General features: G+C 41.2%; 1 protein-coding gene across 1 annotated transcript; it reads right to left on the reverse strand.

Annotated features, from left to right (window-relative positions):
• Positions 1 to 1959: 1959 nt before the first annotated feature.
• Positions 1960 to 11302, reverse strand: LOC119719921 (ubiquinone biosynthesis protein COQ4 homolog, mitochondrial-like). Its single transcript, XM_038189395.1, has 6 exons — positions 10933 to 11302; positions 7121 to 7270; positions 6546 to 6642; positions 6067 to 6169; positions 3886 to 4109; positions 1960 to 3415 (listed from the first exon to the last, which is right to left on the reverse strand). Exons 1-6 carry the CDS (start codon positions 11171 to 11173, stop codon positions 3256 to 3258), a joined length of 975 nt encoding a protein of 324 aa, XP_038045323.1. The 5' UTR covers positions 11174 to 11302; the 3' UTR covers positions 1960 to 3255.
• Positions 11303 to 11317: the final 15 nt, after the last annotated feature.

Consider the following 11317-nt stretch of genomic DNA (forward strand, 5'->3'; position numbering starts at 1 on the left):
TTTGTCTGCCAACTGGTAATGAGTGCATGGTTGTGATTGGTCCTTGCAGTCAGATATTGGCCAATTGCAGACTCTCTTTAATGCTTCACTTGTGCACAGTGCCATCACATGCAAAAGTACGCATGAAGTCGCATTATGTTTGGAGTGTTAGCGCAAAAGTTTATTACATGTATATGCCTGTCCGAGCATACTTGACTACAAGATGTTGAAATTCAGCAAATGTAAACACATGAAAAGCCACTTACTATAAGCAGCACAATTCATTGGGGGGGGGGGGAGTGTACAGATACAGCATTGTTTGAGGGAAGAATAACTGCCAGATGCAGACTAACTGGTCCCCTGACCCAGTTTTCCGCTTTTAAAGCCATCAGTTTGGCTTGTCTTGCTTGGTACATCAACATGAAATTGGTGCTGGTGCCTAGTGCAGAGTAGGGCCTACGGAGCACTGGTGCCTAGGGCCTATGGAAGACTTAATCCGGCCCTGCTGGTCCCAATGGGTTGGCTGTCAAAAGCTATGTTGAATTTTCAGCTTACTATGGGAGGGCTTTTGACCAAGTTAGATACTGTTAGAAATATGACATTATTACTCTATTATATTTATAATCCAAATGCACTGCTTTCATTTGTCAATGTTCCAAATTAGCCCCTTGACTGCAAGCTATGCAACAACAGCAATCACAGGTCAGGTACTCGGTGGTGCCATACTAAAACCTTCACCACAGACAAAATACAGTAAACTTACTGTGGGTGGCTATCGTAAGCATTCCATATGCATCAGACGAGGTATTTCAATATGTTGTCGACCTTAAATCACTTGATCAAGCCAAATGGGGTGTAATAAAAACAAATCATACGCACACAACATGCTTTATGTGGGGGAAGTAGTGCTAAATTACTGGTCCCTGTGTGCTTGCGGAGTTCTTTAATAATCCCCCTCAAACTATATATGTTGTATTTGTACATTCCCGCTAACAGCAACTGCTTTTAACACGTGTGGAACAGCTGTAGATTGTATTCAACATGGCTATGTATTCCTTTAGGACACACAACTCGGGTATTTATTAATAAGGTTTGTTTAAATATTTACTTCTTTATCTGAAGATTAAGTTAAAATGTTATCCAAGGTATCATGCCAAAAGCTAATGATTCTGTATGACTGTGATTTGTATAATTTATTTATGTTCTAAAATATATATATTGATAATGTTGCAAATCAATAAAACATCTGAAACCATCTGAAAACATTAAAGTGATATTTGTTTCAAGGTTGTGCATTGAATGGAAGGAAAAGCAGCAATGAACATGCGTGGCATTTGTATGTTATAGCTTTGGCTGAACTTGTGCAGAAAAATGTTTGTATCAACCTGGCATGTCTCATACTGCTATCTTTATTCAACTGGTCGTCTGCCACAATGGACTAGTTTCGCCCCACCTATCTTTGGCTTGTGTACATTTCTCACAGTACTCGTGACCAAATGTTGTGATGTAATTGGTCACTGTGCAGTATGAATGACAGAGATAACACCAATACTTGATATGTGTAATGTGTTTACTGATGACGTTCTGGGCCTGACAGAAATAGATCTGTTATGTCCCAATTAGACCATAGAATGGCCCAACTAAAGGCCTGGAGTGAGCATAGTTTTCATGCAAAAATTCATCAAAAACGTGTCTATCTACCATTTAATCAGATCCATTTCGCAAATGCAAAATAGTCAACTAAATACAAGCTAGTTTCTCTGGCACTTTGCAGCATTTGAGAGAGTGACCGATGTATACGTATGTCATGGTTCATAAATGCTTGCCTTCTAATGCTTTTAAAAGCCAGATTCTTCTAGTGCCATGCTTTTAAAAGCATGGAGTACCATTGACCAAGTTGGTCTGGTATGGTCCCAGCCTTAAGTTGGGATGGTTCCAGCCTTAAGCTGGGATGGTCCTAAGCTTAAGTTTTGACCGATGGATCCATTGGCATAAACCTTGTGATCCAACTACCACATGGTTTATGGTCAGTGCACCCCTAAGCAGTCTCAGGGAGAGAGTTACACAGGACTTACACAATGCTGCAATATGCCTGGCGCTCAAGTAAAGACAATACAGATTTATTCACATTCTGAGTCAACTTTGCATTTTGCACCATACACATGCCAACCAGAGAGTGCATGCCATCTGTCCCACACCTGGACCTGGAGTGGTCACTGAGCACCATCTACTGTTCACACACAGACCACAGCTTCCACTTTTTCTGCAAGTCATTTTCAACTTTTCAGGACTGCTCAGTCTTCACTCACACAGTCCAAGAGTGCTGGAAGACTGCTGATTTACACTAAAAATGTTGGGAATCACAACACACAGCAAAGTGGGTAGTTGTATTCCACAGCCACATCAGGCATCAAGCACATCCTATGCCTCCCCAAAGCAACCTCCCTGTTGCTTCCTAAACTGCCCAAAAACAGTGCTATAATCGAGTACATTTTCATGAGAAGAGTACGAGTATCCATGAGTATGAGTATGAATATGAGTACTTTGTCATGAGTACGAGTACCAAACAATGTACTAGAGTACAAGTATACTTTTCACGAGTAGGATCAAATTTCAATGGGTACACTTGTTCTCAAATGCAGAAGCTTCCCATATAATAGAAAATTGATATTTTTTTCCTGCATGTACCTCTTAAAACATTTTTTTAATTCTTGCAGGAGAACTGTAAGAGTACAAGCGCAAGTACTTTGTCATGAGTACCAGTACAGGTAATTTCTTCATGCAACTTCAAGTACATTTTCATGAGTATGAGTACGAGGACCAAAAACTGTACGAGTACAAGTACAACACTTCCCCAAAATATAGACCTAATTTTGTGATGTCCCATTTTGAAGTGCATGTAACCCATGCCTGTAGACTACATGCATACATGTGTATTTCTTTTCACTTTCTAAGCTGCCACTTGAGTTGATTTGATCAGTAAGGTGCAGTCATTGTGACACCATGAGAATTAGGTCTACACTGCACCATACTGCCTCAGCATTGTGTGGTGTTAAGAATTCATCAAGACGTGAATACAGCATTATACAAGTGCTGATAAGTTAATAAAATCAACAACAAAAATTAGAACTCAGAGGTGACCAGCAGCCTTGGGTTGGGCAGCGGGTATGATCCAACATACAGCCCAGCCACTACAGCTTCACAGCTTGATGTTCCAATTTGATAGTTTGCAAATGGTTGAATTTTGGAGTTTTGAGGTCGTACGATGAATTAATGTCATCTGTCGTTGCTGAATGGCCTGATGCCGATTTCACTGCAGAGTTCCGTCATGGGCTGTTCCCATCGCTTCTCAAAGTAGACATTGAGTAGAAGCTTGGCCTTAGGTGCTGTCTGGACCACCCAAGGGATGTACACGTTCACCAACTTGCCAATGTTCCTGAAATGTTGCACACAAAAAAGAAGAAAATGAAAAATGTAGCAATCATTCAGAAAAGCAAAGAACCATTACAAAAGACTACGAAACAAATGCAGCGGGGTAACTGAGCTATCCAGCCCTACATTGGTATAGTCTACCACGTTGTTCATGGGGCAATAGTCAGAAGCCATAAACTTGTTAACGTGCCTTGCAGCCAGGGATCACAACCAATGTCATGAACAAACTCTATTCCAAAACTCATTCATTAATCTATATTTCAGGTTCAGCTAAAACGATTTCAAGTAAGAGTTATTTTTTTTTACTTTCATACAGTTCAGAAACAAAGACATTTGCACAAAATACGACTGATAGGCTTCTTTTAACTGGTCTAGTAGATCCACACAGAATTACTTTAATTCTTAGTAGAGCAAGCTTTGAAGGGTTTTGAATTGTTGGAAGATTCAAAAACTAAATAGTCGAGAATCCTCTACCTTCTTTTGACGCGCAGAGGTCCAAAGAGAGCACCCAGGGTAGTCATGGGCAGGCCCGTGTTGATCATCTCAAACCACTTGACAGTCACTTCACCCAGCATGGTGGCAGGCATGCCTAGTAGGGCGTGGTTGAAGTCATGTATTTCCCGATAGCGTTGCATGACGTAGGCCAGATCAGGGTCGTCGACGAAATGCACCGGAGTGCGGGTGTCTGACGTGATTCTCTGCAGGTACAGGGAGTGTTCATGACTCGATTACAATACAGGTATCAGTGGTACACTGGAGGGGGGCAATAGAAATTCAACACGGGACAGCCCATTCCTGACAACACCCCCCCCCCCACCCCCAAAAAAGACAGAGGACTCAAAATAATATCCCCTTCCTCACAAATCAGGAAAACAATGCACAAGGTGCAATTGGGATGTTACGCCCCAACTATGGCACCGTCCTAACAATAATTAGGATGATCACTATTGCAGTTAGGATCGTCCCAACTATAGTTAGGAATTCCCCAACTATTGATGAGACTGTTCCAACAATACTCAGGACTGTCCCAACAATAGTTGGCACCATTGCCATAGTTGGCACGTAACAAGCATATGCCTACCAGAGGCTACTTTTCAACTTCACACTCAACTACCTGCTCATAAAAAATATGTGCCTCGTTATTTATGTACATTGCCACACAACTGCAAATGCATCCAAGAGCCTCCATTGACATTCACAGGGAAAAAACTCCAAATATAAGTGTTTGTGGCCAAAAACAATAAAAAGGTTTCCGACACCTTGTCACTTAATGCAACATGAATATCATTTGGCAATTTCAACAAATGAATGCAACCATTTTCCCATATTTACGATGTCATTTAAACAAGTTTATGCCACATTATCTCTTTCAATCTCTCAAAAAACATGCAGTTTTCTGATAAATCAGGCTGCATTTTGGGCCCACTTCAAAAAAATTGTGGTGAAAAAATAGTGATCGATTTTGGCCCGTAAATGAGTTATGCACGGTTCAGTGACGTTCATAAATTAGGACTGCACTCGATGTGTTTAACGCGCGACGCAATGCTTAAAATTTGTTCGTTCCCTTTTTGCAGAATCAATCCTTTCAAACACAAGATTTTGACGTCGTGATAGAGCAAGAACTTATATTAAATGTACGTCGTCCCTATACAACACAAGATACATTTTTTTAGTGAAAAAACGAGACTTCCAGTATCCATATGGTACAGGCATCGCGCAGTCTTGAAAAAACAAATGTTCGTACGTGACGTGACGTGCAAGAGATAACGCGAGCGCACATGGCATGCTAGCTGTATGGTACCATGTGACCATCCGGTTTCCATGTGATTGGCCACCATTGCAGTAGGCCAAGCATTTGGTTAGCAACCGCGTTGTAGGGCTTATTTCCACGTAAATTAACCGCAACTTTTTTATCAAATGGCATATTGTGGTCTTTACCTAATTCCGTGCCCGGTTGTCATAATCATGCCGACCCAACGTTGGGTGTTAGCTCTGCGTTTATCTCACAGTTTTTAGCCATCCATCAAGGCTTGGCTTCTACCTACTGATCAGTGTGTAGTGCATTCTTTCTTTTGGTGTACAAATGGCCCAAGCATGCGGCCCGGTGGTTATTAATAAAGACGTGGCTCAGGTATTAGTGTACAGAAGACTGCCCTATTCTCCGTAACTCCTGGAGTGGAACGCGGATATGAAAGGGTTAAGCGTGGGCCCCACCACCTCACTCCGCACCGTGCTCTGAGACAGCGTGGAAGTCATCTACACCAGAACAGTGCTACGTTCTTCTAGCTTCTATTTTATGCTTTACGGCTGCGTGGGCTCTGAAACTGGCTCGGTAGCATTTGCCCCTCACAGCAGATGAGTCTACGTAGCCAGTACTACATTTTGTAATAATTAGTATAGACTCAGCAGTCTGCGAGCAACTTTTCATTGCAGGCAGTTTCATAATTACAACTCCGCAGATGCGAGTTATTAACTTGGTAAGCTTATTTATAAAATACTTTAATCACTAAAACTATAAAACTGTAGTCTATATGATCTTTGCCTGATCTACTACGAGGGTGACTCTAACTTTCCGGTACCCAGATGTAGGCCAGCAGGACACGTGGGTCAGTGACAGAACCCTATATTGAATTGCTCGTATTCCTGAACACTTACATTTCTCTTCATGAAATCTACATACTCCCTTCCCAGTGTTCCTAAGGGTAGACTAGCCAACCAGTCCATGTCCACAGTTCTTGTGTTAATTCTCGGTCTCTCGCTGACAGATGGAAAAAGAAACAATTTCATTTATTATTTTAATTTGAGAAAAATTGAAGCATGCACTGATGGGAAAACATCAAATTTAAGGTGTAATTTTTTGCACAAACATTATTCTCACATGTTGGTACCAAGTCAGACTATGAGATTATTTAACACAATATGAGCAAAAGTTTCTTTTGTTTGAAGAGGTTTGTTTGGGGAATGAGGGAAGAACAGTACAGTAGATATTTTAGGTTTAAGCAACCTTTAAAATCGTTCCTAAATGGAATCTTGGCTATATTCACAGTACAATAAGGACTTCACCAGACCCAGTCTTTGTTCATCAGTAATTACACTAACTAGCGATTGTCCTATTCATCCCACCGCCAACTCACTCAAGTATCTGCGTTCCCTCTGAGTCAGCCAACATCTTATCTTGAAGCCTCTGCAGTGCATAGTGTCCAGTCACCTCACCTAGTGATGCAATCATATCTGTGAAAGTGCACAATATGAATCTGTGAATCCAATACAAACCATTTTCAATATTGCCTTGCAACTGTAAACTCAAATCACTTGAAAATAATCATAAATTGTTAAGATAGTATTTGATTTTTCTTAGATGAACAAAACAAAGTAAAGTTGATACATTATATTATTAGATGATGGTTAACAAAGTGCCATCAATAAATTATTATTGAAATCAAAATCACAAGCCATAAAGTATCAAGGATGAACAATGAACAAAGGGAATGTCTTTGTCACAGTCTAGTTGAATAACTTGGCCTTGATACTGGATGACTTGTGATACTTGTGAGCGATTATTTGTTATAACAACTTTGTAAATTAACACCACTTATTCCACCCATCATTAACTACTGAACATTCAATAACTTTGATAATGATAACATAAACATCATCACGCATTACGACAACCAGATAAGAACTGGGGGGAAGTGGGAGAGAAAGTTACCATCGCGATACGGGTCATAGAGTGACATGAAAGCTGAGCCAACTGCAAGTAGTCCCTTCTGTAGTACAGTGGTTGGGATATGCTCATCATATAAACACTGTTTGTCATCACTGGGATGAGCACCATACTGACTGGCTACTTGGTCTTCATCTGATAAGAAATGAAATGTAATATCATCATTTAATTTACTACTTTTCATTGATGCATTGCAATTTATGCGAAGGTTTATCTTAAAAACATCTTTAAAATAAGCTAATGCAGGTTGTAAGTTCGATTTATTATATGTGAGTCATATTTTTATAAAACACAAATTACGATGTATTTTGATTAAAACAATGTAAAGTCATCAACTATGATACACCAAGTACACTAGAATGTGAGGTGTCCTACAATTAGGCCAAGTACAAAAAATGAGTAGTTTTTCGTCCGGCCTTTTTGAAAAAATGAAGGAAGCGGATTTTTAAAAAGATGGCCGATGGATTCATCAATTTTTTCTCGACTACTTTGCTGATTCAAAATTGTGTCCAAAGGAGCTGTTACCCTTTCTACACAGCTACAATTTTGTTGGAAACAGATAAAAAAACAAAACGTTGGCAATATATACATGCGCAAAATATGTTGAATTAAAAAAAAAAAGGAGGCGGTCAGGAAAAAAGGAAGCGGGCAGGGACGATAAACTGGTTAAATTTTTTTACTTGGCGTTGTTAAAACAAAGTACAAAAATCTATGGCCGGGTACTTCTACAACCAGAAGGCGAAAAAAAAGTTACATCCTGATGCCACTGTTGTCAACTTGTCATCATATATTATCTCAATGAGGGTCAGTCATTTCAAAAATGTTGAAAAGACATGAATCTCATGGTCAGACTAAGAAACATTTCCAGTTTTGTTAGAAAATACTTTGGAAATGCACTCAACTGTCCATAGACTTTGTACACAAACAAAGAAGTGGCGTCGGGATACTACATTCTTTCCCTAGCTAGAACTAAGTTCTAGTTCTAGAAGTGTATGGCCGGGGTACTTTCCAACATATACATGTAATGTAGGCTACCAAGCACATAGAGCTATTACTTACATGCAGTGGATAATTGGCAGGTACCAGTTTTTTTTTTTTTTTTAGTAAATGTTATTTTCACGGATTTGTTCATAAATTACGACATATCGGCCAGCCTAGACCCGTGAATGTGGCGTTGTATACAACGCCACACTGTTGTGTATTTTCAAACCTGGCGAAATCGATCCGCCATACATAATTTCGTATGCATGTTAAGGACTCACCTTGAAATCTAAATTTGCCTGTCCGCGTGTTCAGGATGTGTCATTTTGACGAAATTTGCCATCAATTAAGACCCATACGAACGTGTAGAAATTAGATTTTAACCTGACAAGTGACCCTGACAAATGACCCTGCACGAGTACCCAGGGTCATTTGCGTGCAAAATTATCCGAGCCCTCCGAGCTACCCGTCTGCTTCATGTGGTGCATATGATAGGCGGCGTCTGATTGGCCAATAACGAGACCACGTGATAAACGCAGCTAATAATTTGGAATCGCACTTATGATCCGGACATCAGAAGTGCCCGGAGCGTCAGTGCGATACCAAATTATCTGCAGCATTTATCACATGGTAAATCACATGGATCAGGAGGAGGTTGCAGGATGTGGAGATCTTGCCAGATTTTACCTCGAATATCGTTCAAATGCCAGATTTGGCGTAAAAGCAGATTTCAACATGTTCAAGAGAGCTTGATATGTGAATACTTATCACACGGTAAGGCAATGTCCAGTCTTTGTCACGGAAGGACGATTTCGCTTGGTTCGAACATGTACAAGAGCGTGGCGTAGTTTACTAGCCCCACTAGTGTGGCCGCGGTATGCTGCGCTGAACCTCTGGCCACACACCGTGGTACCGCGCACTACTGAGGACGAAGTTTTCATAAATTTTACAGGCACTTTCTTACATATGGTTGTATTCTATGATGTCCCATCTATCACTTCTGGGATGCTTAGGTGTAATGATGTTCTTTTTTTTAGTAAATGTTATTTTCACGGATTTGTTCATAAATTACGACATATCGGCCAGCCTAGACCCGTGAATGTGGCGTTGTATACAACGCCACACTGTTGTGTATTTTCAAACCTGGCGAAATCGATCCGCCATACATAATTTCGTATGCATGTTAAGGACTCACCTTGAAATCTAAATTTGCCTGTCCGCGTGTTCAGGATGTGTCATTTTGACGAAATTTGCCATCAATTAAGACCCATACGAACGTGTAGAAATTAGATTTTAACCTGACAAGTGACCCTGACAAATGACCCTGCACGAGTACCCAGGGTCATTTGCGTGCAAAATTATCCGAGCCCTCCGAGCTACCCGTCTGCTTCATGTGGTGCATATGATAGGCGGCGTCTGATTGGCCAATAACGAGACCACGTGATAAACGCAGCTAATAATTTGGAATCGCACTTATGATCCGGACATCAGAAGTGCCCGGAGCGTCAGTGCGATACCAAATTATCTGCAGCATTTATCACATGGTAAATCACATGGATCAGGAGGAGGTTGCAGGATGTGGAGATCTTGCCAGATTTTACCTCGAATATCGTTCAAATGCCAGATTTGGCGTAAAAGCAGATTTCAACATGTTCAAGAGAGCTTGATATGTGAATACTTATCACACGGTAAGGCAATGTCCAGTCTTTGTCACGGAAGGACGATTTCGCTTGGTTCGAACATGTACAAGAGCGTGGCGTAGTTTACTAGCCCCACTAGTGTGGCCGCGGTATGCTGCGCTGAACCTCTGGCCACACACCGTGGTACCGCGCACTACTGAGGACGAAGTTTTCATAAATTTTACAGGCACTTTCTTACATATGGTTGTATTCTATGATGTCCCATCTATCACTTCTGGGATGCTTAGGTGTAATGATGTTCAATTTTCCGAGATATTTTTTAATCTTTCTGGAGCACATATGCACCCGTGAATCATCTGGTGATGGCAGCCATTTTGAATGTGACAAGAGAGATGACCTCAAGCTGTGACGTCGCGTTTATGCAAATTCTTGTCGAGCGAGGGCGCGAGTTGCAAATGTGACGGCTGTTTCCTGTTCCAATTAAAAATGAAAATAATACCCTGCGCATGCACTGCGCGGGCATCGATGTCGATGGCTTGGACGACGCGCGCGACACAGGAAACAGCCGTCGCATTTGCAACTCGCGCCCTCGCTCGACAAGAGTTTGCATAAACGCGACGTCACAGCCTGAGGTCATCTCTTGTCACATTCAAAATGGCTGCCATCACCAGACGTTTCACGAGTGCATATGGGCTCCAGAAAGATTCAAGAATATCTCGGAAAATTGAACATCATTACACCCAAGCATCCCAGAAGTGATATTTGGGACATCGTAGAATACAACCATATGTAAGAAATTCCCTGCAAATTTTATGAAAACGTCCTCAGTAGTGCGCGGACCACGGTGTGTGGCCTTGGGTTCAGCGCAGCATACCGACGGCCACACTAGTGGGGCTAGTAGTTTACAAGCCACGTTCACGGGTTTACGGCCAGCCCGGCTTCTGTTTGAACCCCTCAAAAAGCAATTATATATCACTTTTCAGCCAATCAGAGAAAGCCGTAGTGAAATTGTTGTTAAGGCCTACTGTAATAAGTTAAAAAGAATCCACTGCCTAGATAGATCTGAAACAGTTCCAGATTAATACAGTTACACTTACAGAAAGGCATTTGACAGATATTCATGAATTCATATGCAAAGAAAAACATACATAAAATGAGCTTTGCTTATTATTTTACCATTTAAATTGACCTCAAAGTTGTCGGCACCATTGGCATTGCCTCTCCTTTCACTTCCAGTCAGGTTTTCTTGGTCTCTATGTTCGAGCTCGACCGTGGCCGTGGTGTCCACGCTACGTTGTGCGGTTGCTGCTGCTGCACATCCACCAAATTTTCGGGCGCTGATTTCACACTTTAAAATACAAGATCGGCCGATCACAATGTTTCCTAACTGTGCTATGGACAACCTTAAGTGCGCCATAATTTAGAAATCTCGAAATAATGGTGTTTAATATTACGATAAATTGTGGAAATCTTTTTCTACTTCCGTGGCCGTGCAACTTTCAACGTCAACACTGACATGTGTTCATCGATTTATGCTAATGAGGTCAAATGTGGTCAAATG

Source organism: Patiria miniata, unplaced genomic scaffold, assembly GCF_015706575.1.
Source record: "Patiria miniata isolate m_02_andy unplaced genomic scaffold, ASM1570657v1 HiC_scaffold_9, whole genome shotgun sequence".
NCBI classification, from domain to species: Eukaryota; Metazoa; Echinodermata; class Asteroidea; order Valvatida; family Asterinidae; genus Patiria; species Patiria miniata.

Bases quoted from the DNA above. Each gene is read 5' to 3' on its own strand.
- LOC119719921 (XM_038189395.1), bottom strand. From the start codon at position 11,173: ATGGCGCACTTAAGGTTGTCCATAGCACAGTTAGGAAACATTGTGATC. The intron at 7,271-10,932 runs GTAAAATAATAA...ATTTCTTATCAG, and splicing joins CTTTGAGGTCAATTTAAATG to ATGAAGACCAAGTAGCCAGT. The intron at 3,416-3,885 runs GTAGAGGATTCT...GCAACATTTCAG, and splicing joins CCTCTGCGCGTCAAAAGAAG to GAACATTGGCAAGTTGGTGA.